Source organism: Staurois parvus, unplaced genomic scaffold (assembly GCF_062004578.1).
Source record: "Staurois parvus isolate SC_StPar_1 unplaced genomic scaffold, SC_StPar_1.0 ptg000058l, whole genome shotgun sequence".
Taxonomy (NCBI): Eukaryota; Metazoa; Chordata; class Amphibia; order Anura; family Ranidae; genus Staurois; species Staurois parvus.
In genome coordinates this window covers 40,891-62,600 of record NW_028317854.1, presented here as the reverse complement: position 1 = coordinate 62,600, position 21,710 = coordinate 40,891, and the positions used below count along the sequence as shown (strand labels likewise).

The 21,710-nt window shown below is 41.5% G+C and overlaps 1 protein-coding gene across 1 annotated transcript in view; it reads left to right on the top strand.

Moving 5' to 3' along the window:
- Positions 1–1,485: 1,485 nt before the first annotated feature.
- Positions 1,486–21,710, top strand: part of RFLNB (refilin B) — a 49,592-nt gene continuing 29,367 nt past the window's right edge. The window contains exon 1 of the mRNA XM_089668434.1: positions 1,486–1,844. Coding sequence (XP_089524560.1) covers positions 1,656–1,844 — 189 coding nt within the window. The 5' untranslated portion in view covers positions 1,486–1,655. The remainder of the gene's footprint in view (positions 1,845–21,710) is intronic.

The following is a 21,710-nucleotide window of genomic DNA, read 5'->3' as shown; positions in this document are numbered from 1 at the left end:
CTGCATAGTAACCAATCAGCGTCCAGGTTTTTTTGTCAAAGCTTTACTGAACAAGCTGAAGTTAGAAGCTGATTGGCTACTATGCACAGCTGCACCAGATTCTGAGTGCAGTGACAGTAGAAGAAGGGGAGGATCAGAGAAGACAAGATCAAATATCCTTTATACACAATACAGAGGATTAACCCCTTAGGTTCCTCAGCTTTACTGCATATACAGACTGATTTACAGTTGTGTGTTTAGTAACACTTTAAGCTTTGGCCTGGAAGCTGATTGGTTTCTATGCTGAAGTGAGCCTGACTTTGCACTCTCCAGCTTTAGTAAATTTACCCCTTGGGGGTTTGTTTACTAAAGCTGGAGAGTGAGGCTCACTTCTGCATAGAAACCAATCAGCTTCCAGGCCAAAGCTTAAAGTGTTACTAAACCCACAACAGTAAAATCAGTCTGTGTATGCAGTAAAGCATGCTTGTTATACTCACTGTGGAACCTAAAGGGTTAATCCTCTGCATTGTGTAAAAAAGATGTTTGATCTGGTTTTCTCTGATCCTCCTATTCTTCTACTGTCCCAGTCCATCTGCTGATAGAACATAGCCTTGGGGGCAAGCTGCACATGCTCACTTTGGTGTGTATTGCTAGAGACATTTTTTTTTGGCGAGTGCATGTGATCAGCACAGGGCCAATCCGTGTTGTCCAGACAGAGGGTCAGGGGTTATGTAGCTTCATAGGACCATCAGGGGAGAATGAAAACTCCTCCTACAAGCTTTAACCAGTGCTCAGTTGAACACTGATAGAAGTCACAAGACTGTTCTAACTGCTGATGAGAAAAGGTATTTAGCAGTTTATATTTGCTACAATAATTGCATTTCCATGTTGTGTGCAGGGGCAGACTGAACATTTGGAAACTCGGGCACTGCCCGAGGGCCCGGGGTCAGTAGGGGGCCCCATGAGATGCCCCTGGTATCTTTTTCATAGGCTTTTTTGAGTTTGGGCAAGGACACAGGGGCCCCATGATCCCCTATTGCCCGGGGGCCCCATGAGTTGTCAGTCCGCCCCTGGTTGTGTGTACTGTGAGACCAGGGGAATGCAGGGCCCTGGGTTTATTAACACTTTAATTGAACAAGCTGAGGTTAGAAGCTGATTGGTTTCTGTACAGAAGTGATCCTGATTTTGCACTCTTTAGTAAATACACCCTTTAGTGTCACTATAACAGGTCGCAGGGCGTTCTTGAATTTGGCGCAAGCCTTCCCCTAACATCCACGCTGCCAGAAACGTGTGACAAATGCCTTGACTATGGCCCCATATGGCTGATTGTCCCCAATGAGACAGCAGCTTTCATGGACTGTCAGACTTGGTATGGAAGGACTGAGTCCCCAGCCAGGAGTCGTGCATGCTATAGCAGAGCAGTGTAGACAGGCAGGCACACACTAATCCCATGTTAGGAAGGGGATGTATTATGTCAGTGTCCTGAGGCGTGAGAACTGTCATGCCTGCATATTAACAATTAACTCCAGCTTAATAATAAACCCTGGAAGTCCAGCTGGAAGGAGGCGAGGGGGCGGATCTCATGTGCTGAGCACTGAGCTGACTACTCCACGGTGCCTCCATACTACACTGTACACACAGCCTAGACTCCTCTCCGACACCTTCATCCCGGCACAATGGTTGGCAGGCTGGCCTTACAGGATGTCCCCGAACTGCTGGACATGAAGAAGAAGGGGGACAGGCTGCTGGACAGTCCAGACTCAGGACTCCCCCCGAGTCCTTGTCCCAGTAACTGGCTCCCAGCAGCAGCCGCAGCCGCGGAGAAGGCGAATGATCACGAGGTCCCCGGGCACACCGTGCGGGTGGTGAGTACTGCAGGGCATTGGTCGCCTGCACGGAGATACCCACTGCAGGCATTGAGCCCATGGGTCACAAGGTGCAGGACCCTCACCTCCATCGTGCCATCAACTGATGATCAGTGATGTGATGATGACCCTTTATGTATTGATGATCAGTATTGTGATGATGTTCTCTGATGTGATCAATGATGTGATGATGATCAGGAATGTATTGATGATCAGTATTGTGATGATGTTCTCTGATGTGATGATCAATGATGTGGTAATGATCAGGAATGTATTGATGATTAGTGATGTGATAATGATCAGGAATGTATTGATGACCAGTGATGTGATAATGATCAGAGAAGCAATGTGATGATGATATGTGATGGGATCATGATCAATGATATGATGTTCAATGATGTGATGATGATCAGTAACGTAGTGATGATCACTAATGTATTGATGAGTAATGTGACAAAGATGAGTGATGATCAGTGACGTGATGATGATCAGTGATACAATGATGATCTGTGATGTGATGATCAGTAATGTGATCGGTGATATAGTGATGATCACTAATGTATTGATGGTCAGTAATGTGACAATGATGAGTGATGATCAGTGACGTGATGATGATCAGTGATGCAATGATGATCTGTGATATGATGATGATCAGTGATGATCAGTAATATGATCGGTGATATAGTGATGATCACTAATGTATTGATGGTCAGCAGGGGCGGACTGACAACTCATGGGGCCCCCGGACAATAGGGGTTCATGGGGCCCCTGTGTCCTTGCCCAAACTCAAAAAAGCCTATGAAAAAGGTACCAGGGGCATCTCATGGGGCCCCTACTGACCCCGGGCCCTCGGGCAGTGCCCGAGTTTCCAAATGGTCAGTCCGCCCCTGATGGTCAGTAATGTGACAATGATGAGTGATGATCAGTGATGCAATGATGATCTGTGATATGATGATGATCAGTGATGATCAGTAATGTGATCGGTGATATAGTAATGATCACTAATGTATTGATGGTCAGTAATGTGACAATGATGACTGATGATCAGTGACTTGATGATGATCAGTGATACAATGTGATGATAATGATGTGATGATAATCAGTGATGCAATGATGATATGTGATGTGATGACGATCAATGTTGATTAATGATGATCAGTGATGTAGAGCTGATCACTAATGTATTGATGGTCAGTAATGTGACAATGATCAGCGATGTGATAATGATATGTGATGTGATGATGATCAGTGATGAAATGTGATGCTGATCAATGATGTGATGTGATGATGATCAATGATATTATCAATGATGATCAGTAATATGATGATCGTTGATATAGTGATGATCAGTAATCTGACAATGATCAGTGTTCTACTGATGATTAGTGAAGTGATAATGATCAGTGATGCAATGTGATGATGATATGTGATGATCAGTAATGTGATGATAATCAGTGATGTATTGATGATCAGCAATGTGATGATGATCAGTCATGTGATGTGATGATGATCAATAATGTGATCAGTGATGTTCAGTAATGTGATGATGATCAGTAATGTGATGTCAATCATTAACGAGCAGTGATGTATTGATGATCAGTAATGTGATGACTATCAGTGGTGATCAGTGATGTGATGATGAACAGTGATGTATTGATGATCAGTGATGTGATGATGATCAGTGATGTGATGATGATAAGTGATGATCAGTGATGAATTGATGATCAGTGATGTGATGATAATCAGTGATGTATTGATGATCAGTGATGTAAAGTGATGATGATCAATGATGTGATCAGTGATGATCAGTAATGTGGTGATGATCAGCGATGTGATGGTAATCAGTAATGATTAGTGATGTATTGATAATCAGTAATGTGATGGTTATCAGTGATGATAAGTGGTGTGGTGATCAGTGATAATTAGTGATGTATTGATGATCAGTGATGATTAGTAATCTGGTGATGATCAGTGATGTAATGTGATGATAATAATCAGTAATGAGATGATCGCTGATGTGACGATGATCAGTGTTTGCTCTATATCTCATCAGTAGTAATAGGTAGTGCTTGTATATTGACATAAGATTTCCCCTCCAGTGGGCAGCTGACCGTATATGTCCTTAGACACCCCCACCTAACACTAGACAGGAAGGATCGCAGAGATCCTTGTTATTACTAGAGCAGCATGTACTGTGTATGTAGGATGTCAGCTCTGCAGCTGCAGCTTTCCATCTGCTGAATAATGTACTGTTATGTCAGTGTGTTTTCAAATGTTACAGACTTACAACATCTGTCTGTGCAATTCTCTCTCTTTTTCATTGTATTATTCCCTTTCCGCTTTTCTTTTATTAAAATAACATTTGTATTCACTGCTGTATAGACAGACAAGTGCAAACAGGTAAAAGGTGGAGAAAAGCCTCCGGTACAGTCAATTCAACCTAAATGATATCTGAGCTGGATAAAAGGAGCAGAATTACTAGAAGTCTGTGCTGTTAGCTGAGATTAGCCTTCATTTCTACATGCCTCTTCACATGTCTTTCATGACTGTAATACAATATTTCCTTCCTAAGCAAACACCCTCCACTATCTGGGACTACATGGCTTGTTCAACTAAAGGACAGCCTACCGTGAACAAATTAGTATGTGGCAAACACTATTGTTCAATATCTGATTCCATGATCTGTGTGCAATTAGGGATTTGTTTGTTCTGTAGATTGTGATCATTTCTATTTGGATGTACGTTATTGTATTCACACGCACAGCACATTCATGAATACAAACAATTTTGCTACAAATCATATACATGAAGCATTTTAGCAGATAACTTATAGCATATACTGTATATGTTCACATGAATATTGACATGTTACCATCATTCAGAAATTGTAATTAAATAAATATAAAGGCGGTATACTGTGTGTATATATATATATATATATTGTATATATATATATATATATATATATATATATATATATATATATATATTACTGTGGAAAAGTTTTGAGCAGGAGTAAAGAAATGCTTTAAAGTAAGAACACGTTCAAATTTATGTTTTAATTGTTTATTTTTATCAATTTACAAAATGCAAAGTGAGCGAAGAGAAGGAAAATCTAAATTTGGTGTGGCTACTTTGGCTTCAAACCAGCATCAAATCTTACGCTTGCACACTTACACAAATTCAGAATTTTGTAGGATTAGAGACAGGTGTATGATTAACCAACTATACTATGCAGGTAATAATGATTATCAATTTCAAATGTAGGTTGAAAGTCCTTAACTGAAAAAGAAACAGCTGTGTAGGAGGCTTAAATTCTGCTACTAAGGTGAGGTTGTGGAAGACAGTTTCATGTCACAGATCATACACCATGACAAGACTGAGCGCAGCAATAAGATACAGTAGTTATACTGCATCAGCAAGGTCTCTCAGACAAAGATTTTAAAGCAGACTGGGGTTTCAGGATGTGTTGTTCAGGCACTTTTGAAGAAGCACAAAGAAATGGGCAATGTTGAGGATCGTAGACGCAGTGCTAGTGCCAAGAAAACTTAATGCAGCAGATGAAAGACACATCGTGCTTGCTTCGCTTCGACAATGGAAGATTTCCAGCAGTGCAATCAGCACAGAACTCGTGGAAACCAGTGGGACCCAGGTCTGTCCAGAAGTGGTCTTCATGGAAGAATTTCAGCCAAAAAGCCATACCTCTGACGTAGAAACAAAGCTAAACAACTCTACTAGTCCTACAAAAACATAGGAACTGGGCTGGTGAAAAATGGCAACAGGTGCTCTGGACTAATGAATCAAAATTTGAGATATTTGGTTGTAGCAGAAGGCAGTTTGTGCTCTGGAAGGCTGGAAAGCGGTACAATAATGACGGTTTGCAGGCAACAATGAAGCATGGTGGAGGTTCCTTGCAAGTTTGGGGATGCATTTCTGCAAATGGAGTTGGAGATTTGGTCAGGGTCACTGGTGTCCTCAATGCTGAGAGAGACAGGCAAATACTTAGCCATCATGCCATACCATCAGACGTGTAATTGGCCCAAATTTGTTTCTGGAGCAGGACAACCACCCCAAACAAACAACTCAACATCATGGAGTCTGTCTGGGATTACATGAAGGATTTGGGGCATCCTACATCCACAGAAGATCCGCGGTTAGTCCTCCAAGATGTTTGAACATGTCCTGCCTAGTTCCTTCAAAAACTGTATGGAAGTGTACCTAGCAGAATTGAAGAATTGATACTGTTTTGAAAGCAAAGGGTGGTCACTCCAAATGTTGATTTTATTTGGATTGCTTTTGGCTCACAATTTGTAAATTGATAAAAATAAACAATTAAAATATATCTTTCTGAAAACATTCCTAATTTACAGCATTTTTTACATTTTTTTAACACCTGCCTAAAACTGTTCCACAGTAGTGTATACATACAGTATATATAGCAACACTATATTTTAGACTAGTAGGCACACAAAGGGCTTCCACAGATGAACAAGAAGGATGGTATAGTAGCTTTTTTTTTTTCCTTTTTTTTTTTTGCACCAATGCTTTGGTGAGTCATAAGTCACAGGTGAGTCACTTTTCAGCCAGCTATTTCAGGCTGTGACTCACTGAAATGTGGGTACAATAAAACTATTATACTGTCCTCCTTGTTCAGCTGTGGAAGCCCTTTGAGCACCTACAATACTTATTCCTACATGCATGGATTTGTTTTGGATGGACTGATCATACCATCTTCCTTTGCATATATATATATATATATATAATATTTGTATGTACTGTATATATGCACAAACAGCAGGAGCATACTGCTATGCTGTATATTCTGTAAAGAAAATGTCAGGCAATAAAGATCTGTCCAAGCCCCAAAGGAACCCATAAAACCAGTTTCAACAACTCCTATGCATAAAGACCAACTAGGACAACATCAGGTTGATTTAGTAGGATTTTGGAACTGAGGAATGAAACAAAAGCAACCCCAAGGCTTGAATGCTGCAGAATATCTATTTTCTTTACCACTGCTTTCTAGACTCAATATAGATGTACAGTGATGCAGTATAGGGGTCCTCTATGTTAAACTTACATAATGACATGTTGATCGTATGCTTTGTGCTGTGTGAGCATTTTCTGCAGGCACTTTATGCCATTCAGGTCATTAACTGTCAGTGGCGGCGTTCCTATACATTGCATTGCACTCATTATTCTTCTTTTAGGAGCTCTGACTGCTCTGCTTCCCACTTCCACTATTTGGCTACATAATGACTCGTCTGTTAAAATGAACAGCTGTTAGACTTGAAAATAGACTGGAATTCTGGAAGACCTGCATGGAACGAAATGGCATTGTCATTTGTAAATGTTATTTTCCATTTCCATTTAGAAATGTTAAGTGATCGCTGTATTATAGTTATAGTGCAGGCCTTGCCTGGGATTTTCTAAAGTCATTTTTGCTTCCTTGTGTCCTGTAATTGTGGAAATCCTTCCAATGGGCAATGCAGTGGTAGTCTCCTGTGAAAGTCATAGCCACTGTTTATGTAACTATTTGAACCCTAATACCTTAAAAGTGTCATTAGCCTCTCTAGCACAAAGCCCAAATGGCTGGTTTAAAGACCATTCATTGCTAATGGTTGGTAGCGATTAGTCTGCCTTCCTTTGTAGCAATTGTGGACCCAATGAACCTGTTGTAACTTTTCTCCCTAATTTTGCCATTGTTTGTCTTGGGTGGTGAAGGGATTTTTGCCCTTCTCTTTAATAAACAATTTACAGAGGTACATATTTATGCAAGCCCCACACATACACACACATATCTAGCAGGACCTAGTATTATTTAGGATTCCTAACAAACTTCCATATATCAGCATACAAGGACACCATACAGTACTGTTAAAGCTTAAGTTTAGTTATTTTTTTAGTTTAATCAGCACAAGGGATGGTATTACATTAAAGCAGAGCTCCACCCAAAAGGGGAAGTTCCACTTTAAGAACTGCTTCCTCGCTCCCCATTAAGAATTGGCACCTTTGTGGGGTGGGGGGGGGGGGGGGAGCGGGTACCCGAATTTGACAGGTACCCGCTCCCATTTCCGGTCCGATCGCCTAGGCTTCCCTCCCTCCCTTCCTGTAGTCTTTTGGGACATGTGACAGGTCCCAGAAGACTACAGGACCATTCATGAAACGCAGCACTACTTGCGCATGCGCAGTGGACACGCACAGCCGGGTGCCCACACTGAAGATGCCGGTGCCTGGAATACAGGATGGCCGGTGAAACGGGCTGTGGGGGACACACCGCGGGACTGAGGGAGAGGTAAGTGGCTGTTTTTTAAAAACTACAGTTTTTGTAGCCGCTGACTTTTATTTTTTGACAGGTGAGTGGAACTCTGCTTTAAATAATTAGTGTCCCTTGTGCTGGTGACCAGGGACGGACTGACCATGTGGAAACCTGGGGTCAGAAGGGGGCCCCATGAGATGCCCCTGGTACCTTTTTCATAGGCTTTTTTGAGTTTGGGCAAAAACACAGGGGCCCCATGATCCCCTATTGCCCAGGGGCCCCATGAGTTGTCAGTCCGCCCCTGCTGGTGACTGCTGTCATCATTTAAATCTTCAGCCCTCTGTCCCCACCCCATGCCCATAATCTTCTGGTGCTGTGGGGGTTAATGCAAGCCACTGGACTTGTCACAGGCACTCTTCAAGGATGTTAACTATATGCCTCCTCATTCTGTCCGTCCCCCCCATCCTTTATTCATAGATGCTGTACTATAGCTTCCTGCAATGAAAAGTGCTCTTCATAGATGCTGTACTATAGCTTCCTGCAATGAAAAGTGCTCTATGAATGGTGGATGGATAGATGAAAGAAAGGTCCTCCATTCATAGAGCACAATTCATTGGGGGAAGCTATAGTACAGCTTTTATGAAGGGAGGAGGGGGACGGAATAGGCGGATATAGTCAATGTCCTTGACAAGTACCTGTGACAGTTTCAGCAGCTTCAATTAGCCCCTGCAGCACTGGAAAATGACTGAAGGACTGAAGATTTAGGCTCCATGCACACTGGGCATTTTGATAACACTGGTAACGTTAGCTGTGTAAAGTCACGTTTTTCAGCATTTTTTAGTGTTTTTGCATTAACGTTTGGTGGCATTTTGCTGTGATTAGCGGCGTATTCCCGCGTTTGCATTTTTTAGTGTTTTTTAAGTCCAAAAACACCAGTTTGCGGAATTTTACTGTGTTTTGCCGCGTTTTTCAGCTAAAAAACTCCTCTAGAATCCCACTAGCTCTGGGTTTTTTTCCAGCCGAAAAACGTTGATTACAGTCTGTGTGCATGGACACATAGGATAGTATGCTGGGGAGTTTACTGGCTGTAGGAAAAAACCTCAAAGGCCAAAAACAGCCGCTGTAAAAACGTCCAGTGTCATGAGGACTTAAAGAGAGCAGTCACCACCACAAGGGACACATCATTTAATATAAGTACTGTTCCTTGTGCTGATTTTAAAATCAAGTGAACGCAAGCTTTAATGTTTAGCTGTGCACAGGACATGCCACAAGGTAGCATACTGTTCATATGTAAGCATTGTGTTATGTGGGCTCACTAAGGGTGAATGTCACCAACACATCGAGGATTACCAATATGGGTCCAGACGTTTTAATGAACGATCACATAGTTACAACAAGGCAACGTTTCAGTCTCGCAGGACCCCTTCATCAGACATGTGACCAACGCCAGAACGTGTATGTTTGGATTGTATACTTGCAATGTGGGCTCACTAGATATGTGTTTGTGCATCATTCATTTCTATTAGACTAAGGCCTCATTCATACGGGGTGTATCAATGCGTACGCTCATACAAGGCCCTGTTTGCCTGTACATGAATGCCCAGGTGTATTGTGCATCCCCTTGAAGGCACTCCATTGATGTCAATTGGGAAGCAGCGGCTGCATGGACACAACTGTTGCTCTCAGCCTGACATTTTTGCGGGTGCATTGCCTCAAATGCACACTGTGTGAGTTCAGGGACATGCACCCTGTACTCACCTGCACCAGGGGCGGACTGACAACTCATGGGGCCCCCATGTCCTTGCCCAAACTCAAAAAAGCCTATGAAAAAGGTACCAGGGGCATCTCATGGGGCCCCCTACTGACCCCGGGCCCTCAGGCAGTGCCCGAGTTTCCAAATGGTCAGTCCACCCCTGACCTGCACCCACACTGATGTCAAATTAGTATTGATACCTTGCATGACCTCGCATGGGTATATGCATTGTTGCACCCTGTGTGAACAAGGCTACACAAGGATGGACCAATGACCAATAGATGCTCTCTAGTTCATAGTAGAAGTAGTACTCATAATTTTTATTTCTGTGACAGATTTGAGTGACATATCTTTCTTAAAGTGGAACTTTACACTCTCAATCAGCTTTGACTATGTTTAATCCTTATGCCGCTAGCTTTAGTAAGTAGGAAATTATATCGGTATAAGTATTTATATTTTAAACCTTTTTTTAACATTTCACTGTCAGCTACTTCCCAGTTTCCAGGTCTAGGCTAATGATGTCATACATCCCAGGAGTCTTCAGGAGGTAGGAGGGGTCCTCACAGCTAAGCACACCCTCCTGCCTGCATGTCTGAGCTAAGGGCAGAAGGATTCAAGGAAGTAAATATACATAAATCATCTGCCCTTACTCAAGATGGCCCTGACCAGAAATGCTAGGAGGATGGTTTTCAAAGTCATTTCTCAGCAAAATAAAACATGGAAATATGGATGGATGGTTGAGTTTTCTTTTTTAATATTAAAAATGAGCTTTATTTGGTTTGTGGTGGACAGATGCAGTGTAGTTCCACATTAAGGTAGAACTATAGGCAAAACTTTTTTTTCGATTTGGTTAGGTAAGGGAAGGTTATAACCCCTGTCAGTTTTTTCCCATCTGTGTCCAATTGGGGAGATTTACTTCCTATCTCATAGTCAAAACTGGAAATGAGAGGAAATCCCTACAAATTAAGGGACTCCCTTGGGGACCCCCTGGTCACCAGAACTAGTGTCCCTATTGGAAGATTTCCCCTTTATTAAGTAGTTGTGGACAATCCAAAATTTGTGATTTTTTTTTTTTTTGGTTAACCTCTTGAAGATTTACCCCCTTTCCTGGCCAGGCAATTTTTTGTGATACGGCGCTGTGTTATTTTAACTGACAATTGCGCGGTCATGCAACGCTGTACATAAATTATATTTATGTAATTTTTTTTCACAAATAGAGCTTTCTTTTGGTAGTATTTGATCACCTCTGCTGTTTTTACTTTTTGCGTTATAAACAAAAAAACACTGGAAGGGGAGGATCAGAGAAGACAGGATCAAACAGAGCTTTTACATAATGCATAGGATTGACCCTTTAGGTTCCACAGTGAGTATAACAAGCATGCTTTACTGCATATACAGGCTGATTTTACTGTTGTGGATTTAGTAACACTTTAAGGAGTAATTTCAGGCAATAAGGGAAACCAGTAATGCTGTCCAGGAAACACTGTAGCTGTGCCAAAGACTGAAATGTAACCCTGTTTACCTTTATCAGAGCTGTATGAAATGCACAGGGACCAGATTCCTGAGGGCTTCACACAGTGTTCCCTGGGAGGATACTTACTAAAGCATGTGTTGTGTAACCTTATCTCACTCTGTGCTTACTGTATTGGAATCCACAAAACGTTCCAGGCAGGTGTGAATCTGATTGGTAGTGGTGAGCAATCTACTGCTGACACTTTAAGGGCTCATGTACACTGCAGATGATAAACTGATGTTCAGGAGCTGATCAGCATTTTTTTCAGCAGCCTCTGAACTCACCCTAATGTTTTCCTATGTGTCCATGTACACATCGTCGTTTCCAGTCGTTTACAGGCAGTTGAGTTTACAGTTGTCATTTTGAACACAGAAAACTTGCCTTCAGGAGTAGATTTTATCAGCGTTTCAAATGCTTGTAAACGTGGCTAACCACTTTTATAAGTGTTTGCAATTTTTTTTAACTCTTCCATTTCCAGATGCTGTCCAGAGCATTTTTCATCATTAAAAATGCATGCAAAGCTTTTTCCTGGTACTCAAATTGACCTGGTATACCATACTTTGAGGTTTTGCATGAAAGAAAATATGTTAGACACTGCTGCAGTAATTTCTGCACAGAAATGAGCTGGAACACATCCAAACACCACAAAAAAAAAGACAGCTAATCTCAACAAATACTGCTTTCTCTGCTTCTGCTCTCTCTATTTCTCTCAAAATGTCTGAAATAGTTAATTTTTTACTGTTTTTCAGTGCATTCTGGGCATTTGGAAAGGTCTCCTGAGGTTATCTTTAAAAAACACTCATAAACCTGCATAAACGCAGCTAAACAGACATTTTTTAACCTACGTTTTCCAGCAGTCAGTTTCCATTTTTCAGAAGTGTCCCGTGTACATGGAGGCTAAATCACGGGTATCCAACCTTTTGACTTTCCTGGGCCACATTAGAAGAGGAATTGTCTTGGGCCACACATAAAATACACTAACAATAAGGATAGCTGATGAGCAGAAAAAGTCAGGCAGATCACAAGTTAATGATCTCTGATAGATAATGTACCTATCTGAGTAATAAAAGTCATTTTTTATAATATTTTTATTCTCAAAGTAAAAGAGGGCAACATGAAACTAGTGCGATATTTGACACATCAATATTTGGTTCGATGGATGTAGTAGAGATTCTCAATGAATTCTCAAGGTGCTCATCAGATATTTTGGTTCTAATTTTGCCCTTTGAGTGCTTCATTCTTGAAGATAGTTGCTCACAAATATAGGTGCTGCCATGAACCAATAGGGCTTGATTGTGAAGAGTTTGGGAAGATTAAACTTAGAAAGGTCCAGTAAACAGACACTGTCAGAATTTTCTGCGGCTGCATCTGTTCGCTAAGTGTAAATGCGTTTTTTTTTTAAATCTACATTTTTTTAAGTAAGTGTTCGATTTTGTGTTGAGTTGTGTTTGTGTTTTTTGTTGCATTCATAGCCATCGTGGGTCACGGGTTGGACACCCCTGATTTACAATATCAGACTTTTTATATGTGAGACAACAGGGAGCATGCAGTGGGTGCTTCTGGGAACAGGTCTTCTGCATTACAGAAATGGATTTCCAGATAATCCAAATAACGACAAGGGAATGGGGTGGACTGATACAATGCCTACGTTACAAACGGAAGAAAGAACCAGCAAACACAAATGCTCCTGCGCTTGGGGATGGACTCGATGCAGGCTACAACCACATTAAGAATGTCCTGGAACATGCACACCTTGCTGCCCTCAAATGGACCGGGGGAAGCCAAATATACTGAATGGGGAAAGAACAAAAAGAGGGCGCACAGGCCTAGTGCATTACCATAAAAAATGTTCTGAGCTCTGAGGAAGAGGCAAGTCCTCGAAACACGTCAGCCTTTTGGATGTCTAAACTCCCTATTACGGACTGTTACTCAGCACGGTGTTGACCCAGCTGTTCTTTATGATGTGCCTTGACCATATTGTCGTTTGTGAGTACAACACATACTTTATTTTTTATTAAACATTTTTTATGGTAATGCACTAGGCCTGTGCGCCCTCTGTTTTGTCTTTCCTCATTCGTTACAAACTGAAGCCCTGAGCAGGTAGGCTGCGCTCCCTGTAGGCATTTCAGGGCTTCATTTTCAGTACTGATTAAAGTATACCTGTAACTGTCCATCGACATTAAATAGTGGTTTGTATGCTGGTAATCAATCCACTGAACACAAAGAGCCCCCTGCCCTGCCACTATACCACAAAAGGAAAAAACAAATAAACCTAAACCACAGAAACCAAGAATGGGTGCTAGCACCCAACTATTCATATTATTATTATTATACAGTATTTATATAGCGCCAACAGTTTGCTCAGCGCTGTACATTATAATGGGAGACAGTACACGAGACAGTACAGTAACAATACGATTCAATACACAAGGGGTTTGAGAGCCCTGCTCCTTGGAGCTTACAATCTAGGAGGGAGGGGATAGTGGTACAGGAAGAAATAGCTGTGGGGGGTGGAGTGGTAGGAAGAGTAGAGGAGTTCAGTAATTAGCTGAGGGCGGGGTAGGCTTCCCTGAATAGATGGGTTTTCAGGGTGCGCCTAAACGTGAGGAGAGTAGGTGATAGTCTGATGGATTGGGGTAGTGAGTTCCAGAGGATGGGGAAGCCCTGGAGAAGTCCTGGAGATGGGCATGGGAGGAGGAGACCAGGGAACTAGAGAGTAGGAGGTCTTGTGAGGAGCGGAGAGCACGTTTAGGGTGGTATTTGGATACCAGATCGGTGATGTAGTTTGGGGCAGTATTATGAACAGCTTTATACAGTACGTCAGTGTTAGTATTTTGAATTTTTTCCGTTGGGCAATCGGAAGCCAGTGGAGGGATTGGCAGAGGGGGGTGGCAGATACGGAATGGTTAGTAAGGTGGATGAGTCTGGCTGCAGCATTCAAGATAGACTGAAGCAGGGATAGCCTGTGGTGAGGTAAGCTGATGAGGAGGGAGTTACAGTAGTCAAGGCGTGAAATAATAAGGAAGTGAATGAGTTGCTTAGTGGATTCCGGGGTTAGGAATGGACGTATTTTGGAGATGTTGCGGAGGTGAAGTCTACATGAGTTTGTCAGCGATTGGATCTGGGGCTGGAAGGACAGATTGGAGTCTAGGATGACACCAAGTACTCTGGCTTGAGGGGTGGGACTGATGGTGGTGTTGTTGGTCTTGATGGAGAAGTCAGGGGAGGGGGCGAGGGCTGGGGGGAAAACTAGGAGCTCAGTTTTGGAAAGATTTAGTTTGAGGAAATGGATTGACATCCAATCCGATATGTCGGATTGGACATAATTAAAATAGACTAAGCGCCTGATAAACTATATAAACTAGATAAACTATAATACCAAATAGTAGAAAACAACAGGACAAAGGTGGTGCTGCGCTAATCCTATATTTATTTCAGGTACTTATATAGCGCTGTCAATTTATGAAGTGCTTTACATATACAGTATATAGTACATTCATATTAGGCCCTAACCCTCAAGTGGCATACAATCTAATGTCCCTAATTTCATTCATACACATACTAGGGCCAATTTAGACAAGATCCAATTAACTTACCAGCATGTCTTTGGAGTGTGGGATGAAACTGGAGAAAACCCACGCAGGCACAGGGAGAACATGCAAACTCCAGGCAGGAGGTGCCATGGTTGGGAATCGAACCAACAACCCTAGTACTGCCAGGCAGGAGTGCTAACCATTTAGCCACTGAGCTGCCCGTAAGTGTATACAGGTTATAAAACAATAACAAAAAGATCAATGGAAATAAATGAAAGAAAAGTGTCAACAGAACCGTGATAATAAGATATCAACATACATATAGTCTAATGTGCAATGCAAATCAGAACCCCCCACTAAACAATGGTGAAAAAACAAACAGAGGTGCTGCACTACTCCTATTTACATAAAGTGAACAAATCCAAGAAATGTGAGAAAATGCACTAGTGGATGAACAAATAATGAATACATAAAAACGTGAGAGTGAAAACGCAACAGCAAAAACATTAACCAAAGAGCAATATAACCATCAAATGACACATAAGGACGTAATCCCCAATGTGATGGGTAATAAAGTGAGTGTATCAAATAAATAAGTGTAAAAAGGACATAATCTAAACGTATAAACTGAAATGACAATTGTGCCACAAAAATGTGAACTAACACAATGGTGTACAGTCCAAAATAACTCCGTGAAGGATCCAACAATATGACTCTGTGTGAAACTTGATTGGTAACAAACGTATCCACCACTGGCTAGCATGCCCGCTCACCTCCATGCTGCGGCCCCTAGGGGCCAACACACATCAGAAAAGTGCTCAGCGAAGTGGTCTAAATCGCTTATGGGCCTTTGGCAGTAATCCAGCAATCATAACAACAGTGGTGGTATCCCGCTCCTTGTGATGGTGGACCATAGAGCCTCTCAAACGATCCCCATAAAGAGGTAAGTAAAAAAGGACTTCCATAGTGTAGTAAGTCAAGCTATTTATTAAAATCAACACATGCCAAAATACCACTTACAATAAATAAACAGGGTCTGCAGACCCACAAGCTTCCAAATCAGCATAAAACACACAGGGTGTACTTGCATGGGTGTAGCAAGATGGCGGCTGCCGTCTACGCCGGAAATTACGTCACCACATCTCCGTCCTACGTGTTACGTCACGGGTCACATGACTTCCTCAGGGCAAAGAAGGTGGTGACAGTGAACTCCATATATAGGGAGTCTAAACATTAATCACTGTGAGGGTGGACCCCGGCGGCCATTTTAATGAAGACTAGAGCAATACACACCTAACTGAAGCAGGGAAAAACCTCCCATACACCCAGGCTAAATACACACATATATATATATATATATATATATATATATATATATGTGTGTATATGTAAAATTTCAATTGATGTTACACTATTTGAATATTCATTCCTTACAAGTATCCATGAATATACAGTATGTGCAACAGACAGCCCTAGTACTGGACAGCTCTAGTACTGCTGTTTAAAGGAGAAAGTAGATACTGATATTCCCAAGATAAAGCTCTGATGCAGGTGAAAAGAAAAGTTGCAGGTATCCTATAGATCAGCCTTTCTCAATCTTTTTATCACAGAGAAACTCTTGAAAAAAGTTTCTGGTGTCGGGAAACTCCAGATAAAATCAATCAGTCAGGGCCAGTGGGAAAATGCCCCCTTCCATTGGTGACTAGTGATGGGCCGAACACTCCCATGTTCGGTTCGTGGTTGAAAATTCAAACCTAATGAATCTTCAACTACGAATTTCAAACTTAATGCAAATCTATGGGACTCAATGTTGTAAATTCAAAAGTGCCCATTTTGAAGGCTTATATTATCATTATCATTATCATATAGCGCCAACAATTTGTGGAGCACTTTAAAAAATGAAGGTAGACATTACAGTTACAATACAATTTGGTACAAGAGGAAACAGAGGGCCCTGCTCATTAGAGCTTACAATCTAGGAGGGTTGAGTGATACAAATATATATATATATGCAAGTTATTGGCCATAAAAGGGGTATGGGGACTCGGGTACTGTCCTGAAGGACATGAATCAGTGAAAAAATAAAAATTCAAAAAGTACTGTTGTTAAAGGGGCAATCATCATTTTTCATTGCTTAAAGTAAAAAAAGAAGAATGAAAAATTCCTTTAAATATCATGCCTGGGAGGTCCTCTTAAACTACCTTCAAACTTGCACATCTGTACAATGTATAGAACCTGCTGCAGCAGGACTGACATTTAAAAAAAAATAACATTTTTAGGAGGCACCCCACAGAAAAAAAAAGTGTGGGGTTTCCCCTAAAAGCCATAACAAGCCCTTTAGGCCTGGTAGGACTGTTAAGGGGAGCTTCATCTCCCAAAAATGGGGGGGGGAGTACGTGGGGTGCCCCCTAAAAGCCCCACCAAACCCTCAAAAAATGGGGGGGAAAAAGCATGGGGTCCCTCCTAAATTCAAGGACCTTTTCCACACAACGCTGGGCCGGTGGTTGTGGGGGTCTGTGTGCAGGGGGCTCATTAGCATCAAGGTACCCCTTTAAATAAGGGTGCACCCTGATTCTGCCCCCCCCTTGTGTAAGGGGTACCCATTCACTAAAGGGTTAAATTGAGTAAAAAATAAAAAGACCAGTCTTTTGAAAAATTCCTTTTTTGAGCAAAAAAACAAAACAAAACAACAGTTTTCTGAGTCCATTTTACTTATTATTATTTATTGAAAAAAAAAATGGTTCCATCTTTGTAATTCATTTTTAATCATGGTGTCCAGAGTTGACACGACGACACCGACTCGCTGAAATAAAAAAAACCCTGCCGCTCACCGACCTTTCTGCACCCACTGAGTACTCATCACAATCTGACAGGTCTGACAGTTGCCGGTCAGATGTAAACAATTGGGCAGAGCTAGCAGTGATGTCACCGCTAGCTACGTCCAATTGTGCTTTGATTGGCCAAAGCATTGCACCTGGCCTGTGGTCAGGTGCATCACTGTGGCCAAGCAGAGTGCATTATGGGGCGCAGTGGGCTAACAGCCCACCGAAAACCCTTACCGTTCTGTTCGCCAAACACACGAATGGCCAATGTTACGTTCTTATGTTCGCCTCGAACACCTTTACCGTTCTGTTCGCCAGACACACGAATGGCCAATGTTACGTTCTTATGTTCGCCTCGAACACCCTTACCGTTCTGTTCGCCAGACACACGAATGGCCAATGTTACTTTCTTATGTTCGCCTCAAACATCAAGGGCCATCACTATTAGTGACCTCTATAAAGAATGTCCTACTTACAGTGCCACCCTTACAGACATCTAGGAAGATCAATGGTGTCATACCACTAGTTCTTCTAAGTAGTGTTAGACCCAAAATGATGCAAGGACCATAAGATGAGAGGTCCATCAACCACAGTTCAAGGAACCCTTGCAAATTCTGGAGAACCCCTAGGGTTTCACATAACTCTTGTTCACAACAGCTGCTATGGACAGTCTACTCTGGGGAAACACACAATCCATGTCTATGTCTCCCCATTTTAACATTTGTTTTTACAGTGGAATATGCTCCCTGGTGACTACATGTATTTTGCTGGCTCTTTCAATTGTTATACTGGTACTTGAGTTCTAAGTAAGGCTCGGTTCACACTAGTGCAATTTCAGATGTGACTTGAGTCGCACAGAATCACATGACAATGGAAATCACATTGTTTTCAATGGTGTCCGTTCATATCAATGAAACTCACCATGGAATGATTTTGGAAAAGGTTCCTGCACTACTTTGGTGTGATTCCAGTGTGCTTTTGGCCCCATGAAATATGCAAACCACTAAAAAGTACCATCAATGTAGTGTCCAGCTATCATCCAATTTTCACTACATAATCGCACTTGGATCGAAATCAGATTGAAGAAGTGTGAACCTAGCCCTGACCTGTTTAGGCACAATACATTTTTGATAAAGACTTAGATGCATGTGTACCTTAAGGGAATGTGCCCTTTATTTTTCTTTTTGTGGTCCATGAAGCCTAAAAATGAGTTGATCTTATCTCTGTCAGACGGCACCTTTTTAAGTGACCAGACCAGCAGCATGCTTCTAACATGCTGGTTGTCTCAGTGCACCTCTGAGATTTGTGCTTCCTAGGTTTACCTGGCCTGCACCTGACCAGTTACTCTGCACTCTACCTCCCACATCTATGCCTATTCTAACATCAAAGGAAAGGTGGTAGGACTGACAACAGGCTAAAGGTGGATCTGCATGATCCAGCAGAACATCAGCATTGATGCTGGCTGCTGACCTTCCCCAACTTCTCCATCTGGCCCTTCAGCCCACTGTATCTGCAGTATTGTACCTTTCCGCTTGTTCCCTGCCATACAAGGAGAGAAAAGGTGACCAGTGATTAGATATTTACTAAAATCCTGCTAGAATTGTTACATTGTATCTCTTGTTACAAAGATTCTAATTCCATTTAATGACCATAATGTGGTATCTTACTACTGGCCATAAAACAACATTGGTTCAGAAGAGAAAATAACCTAATAACATTCATTTTTGCCCAATGCGCACAGAACAAATGTATGTGCAGATTTTCTGGACAAGCAGAAAGGAGGTCCTAAGTGGATGGTGATATTGACTAATTTACTGAATAACTCCAGGAATGGAAATAGTGTCTGTAGACAAGTATGTAAAACTGAAGTGAGGATCTTACTTTGCCAAGAGAGATACCATGGTGTAGGCCAAGAGAGTCTATGGTGGACGAAAATGAGATTACATTGGAGAAAATCCAGAACAATTGCCAAGAATGAAGTGACTGTAGGGGGTGTGTGTTGAGTGATAGTGTGACTGTCACACTTGTAAGAAATATTAGAAGGGAGAAGAGGAAATATCAGCACCATTAGCTGAATATGGGTTTTTTATTTTGGCCTGACTATTGTTTCTTTGGGGGTACTTTGGGGGATTAGTGAATTGTAGCACATCAAGTAAAAGATAAAAAAAGAATCAGTCCAATATCTACTTATATAATATAAAGTTTGGGGCATAAGGCAGTAGAAGAAGCAATGTAATTAATCAAATAGCATTTTCCTGCTTTAACTTCAGTGCCTAATGATTTCTGATTATTATGTGTTAACATACTTCGCTTCATTCTTGCTTTCCCACTACTAAATACTCCCAAGTTTACGAGTACTGGTGTGTGAACAGACTCTCCATTTAATGATGCCAAGTTCTTGGAGAGCCCTTGGAGAGTAAAGCTGGCCATACATGTGTAGATTTTCGCACGAGAATATTAGTAACAAAAGTCGTATGAAAATTCTTTGTACATTCGATGAATGAACGAATGTTGTTCAAAAATTGTCTTTTGTTCTAATATTTGGTTTTAGAATGAATGTAATTTCTGAATGATAACCACATACACTGGCTAAAAATTTGATCGAGAAAAGTGTTCCTTCCCGCCCCTTCAAATTTTCCCATCACTGCTATCAAAAACGAGCATCAATTTGACCCCACTAATGATTAGAAAAATCAAACAAATATCCTGGAATTGGAACAAAAATCTATACGTGTATGGCCAGTTTTAGTCTGACCATACACACAGATTTTTTCATTCAGCCTGCAAAATCCAGCAGATTCCACCATCCGTGTTATACATTGCAGATGGACAAATCTTCCTCTGTGACGATTGTATTCTGGGCAGCTCTTAGAATACCTCAACATCGCTGTTTGAGATTGGCTGCAGATGCTGTTTGGTCAACAATGTTCCACCCAGCTAAGAATGTCAGGCCACCATTTAAGTGAATTTTGGCAGGTTCATCAAGAGCCAGATACAATTCACTCAGTGTATGATCAGCTTGATACTTAATGGAGAAAAGCTTAGTGGGTACTGCATGCAATTTAAAAACATTTCAGATTGAAGACTTTTACCCTTTGTTAGCAGAAAGGGTAAAAAAATGCTGGATAATACTGGAGAGTACTGGTAGTATTTTGTCCTCATGCACACTGGACGTTTTGATAATGTTAGCTGTGTAAAGTCACGTTAAAAATGTGAGTTTTTCAGCTTTTTTTAGCGTTTTTGCAGTAGTGTTTAGTGGCGTCATGCTGCGATTTTCCACATTTCCATTTTTTGGTGTTTTTTTACCCAAAAAAACCATCAAAAAATACTGGTTTGTGGCATTTTACCACGTTTTACTGCGTTTTTCAGCATTAGAGCATTTTTTACAGCTCTAAAACTCCTCTAGAAACCCACTAGTCCTGGGTTTTCTTTCCAGCCAAAAAACGTCCCAGCTAAAAAATGTTGATTACAGTCTATGTGTGCATAGACACATAGGATAACATGCTGGGGAGTTTACTGGCTGTAGAAAAAAACATCAAAAGCCAAAAAGAGCCGCTGTAAAAACGTCCAGTGTGTATGAGGACTTTGTAGCAGAGTAAAGTCCCTTTTTGTTTGCCTTTGCATGTAGGCCTTTGCCACTATTTCATTTTATGTCGCAATTTAGAAACCTAAAATATTTATAGTGTGACTTTGTTAAAATTGTTTTAACAAACAAAATTGTTTTAAATTGTTAAAGAGGTTTTTCACCCTCTTCAAATAATTATCCAAAGTCATAATCCACAAAAACTGTAGCTGTTGACTTGTAATAAAAGGACACTTATCTGTTCAGGGATCCAGCGTTGTCCTCACCCAGGCCAGTTCTTCGCTGGTCTTCAGGTCCCTGGTGCTGGCATATTAACTGTGGGAAGCTGGCTGTGATTTCTTGTGGCTTCACAAATAGACTCCAGATGTACATACTTGAGCCGCGCTGCGCTTTGTGAATGGTC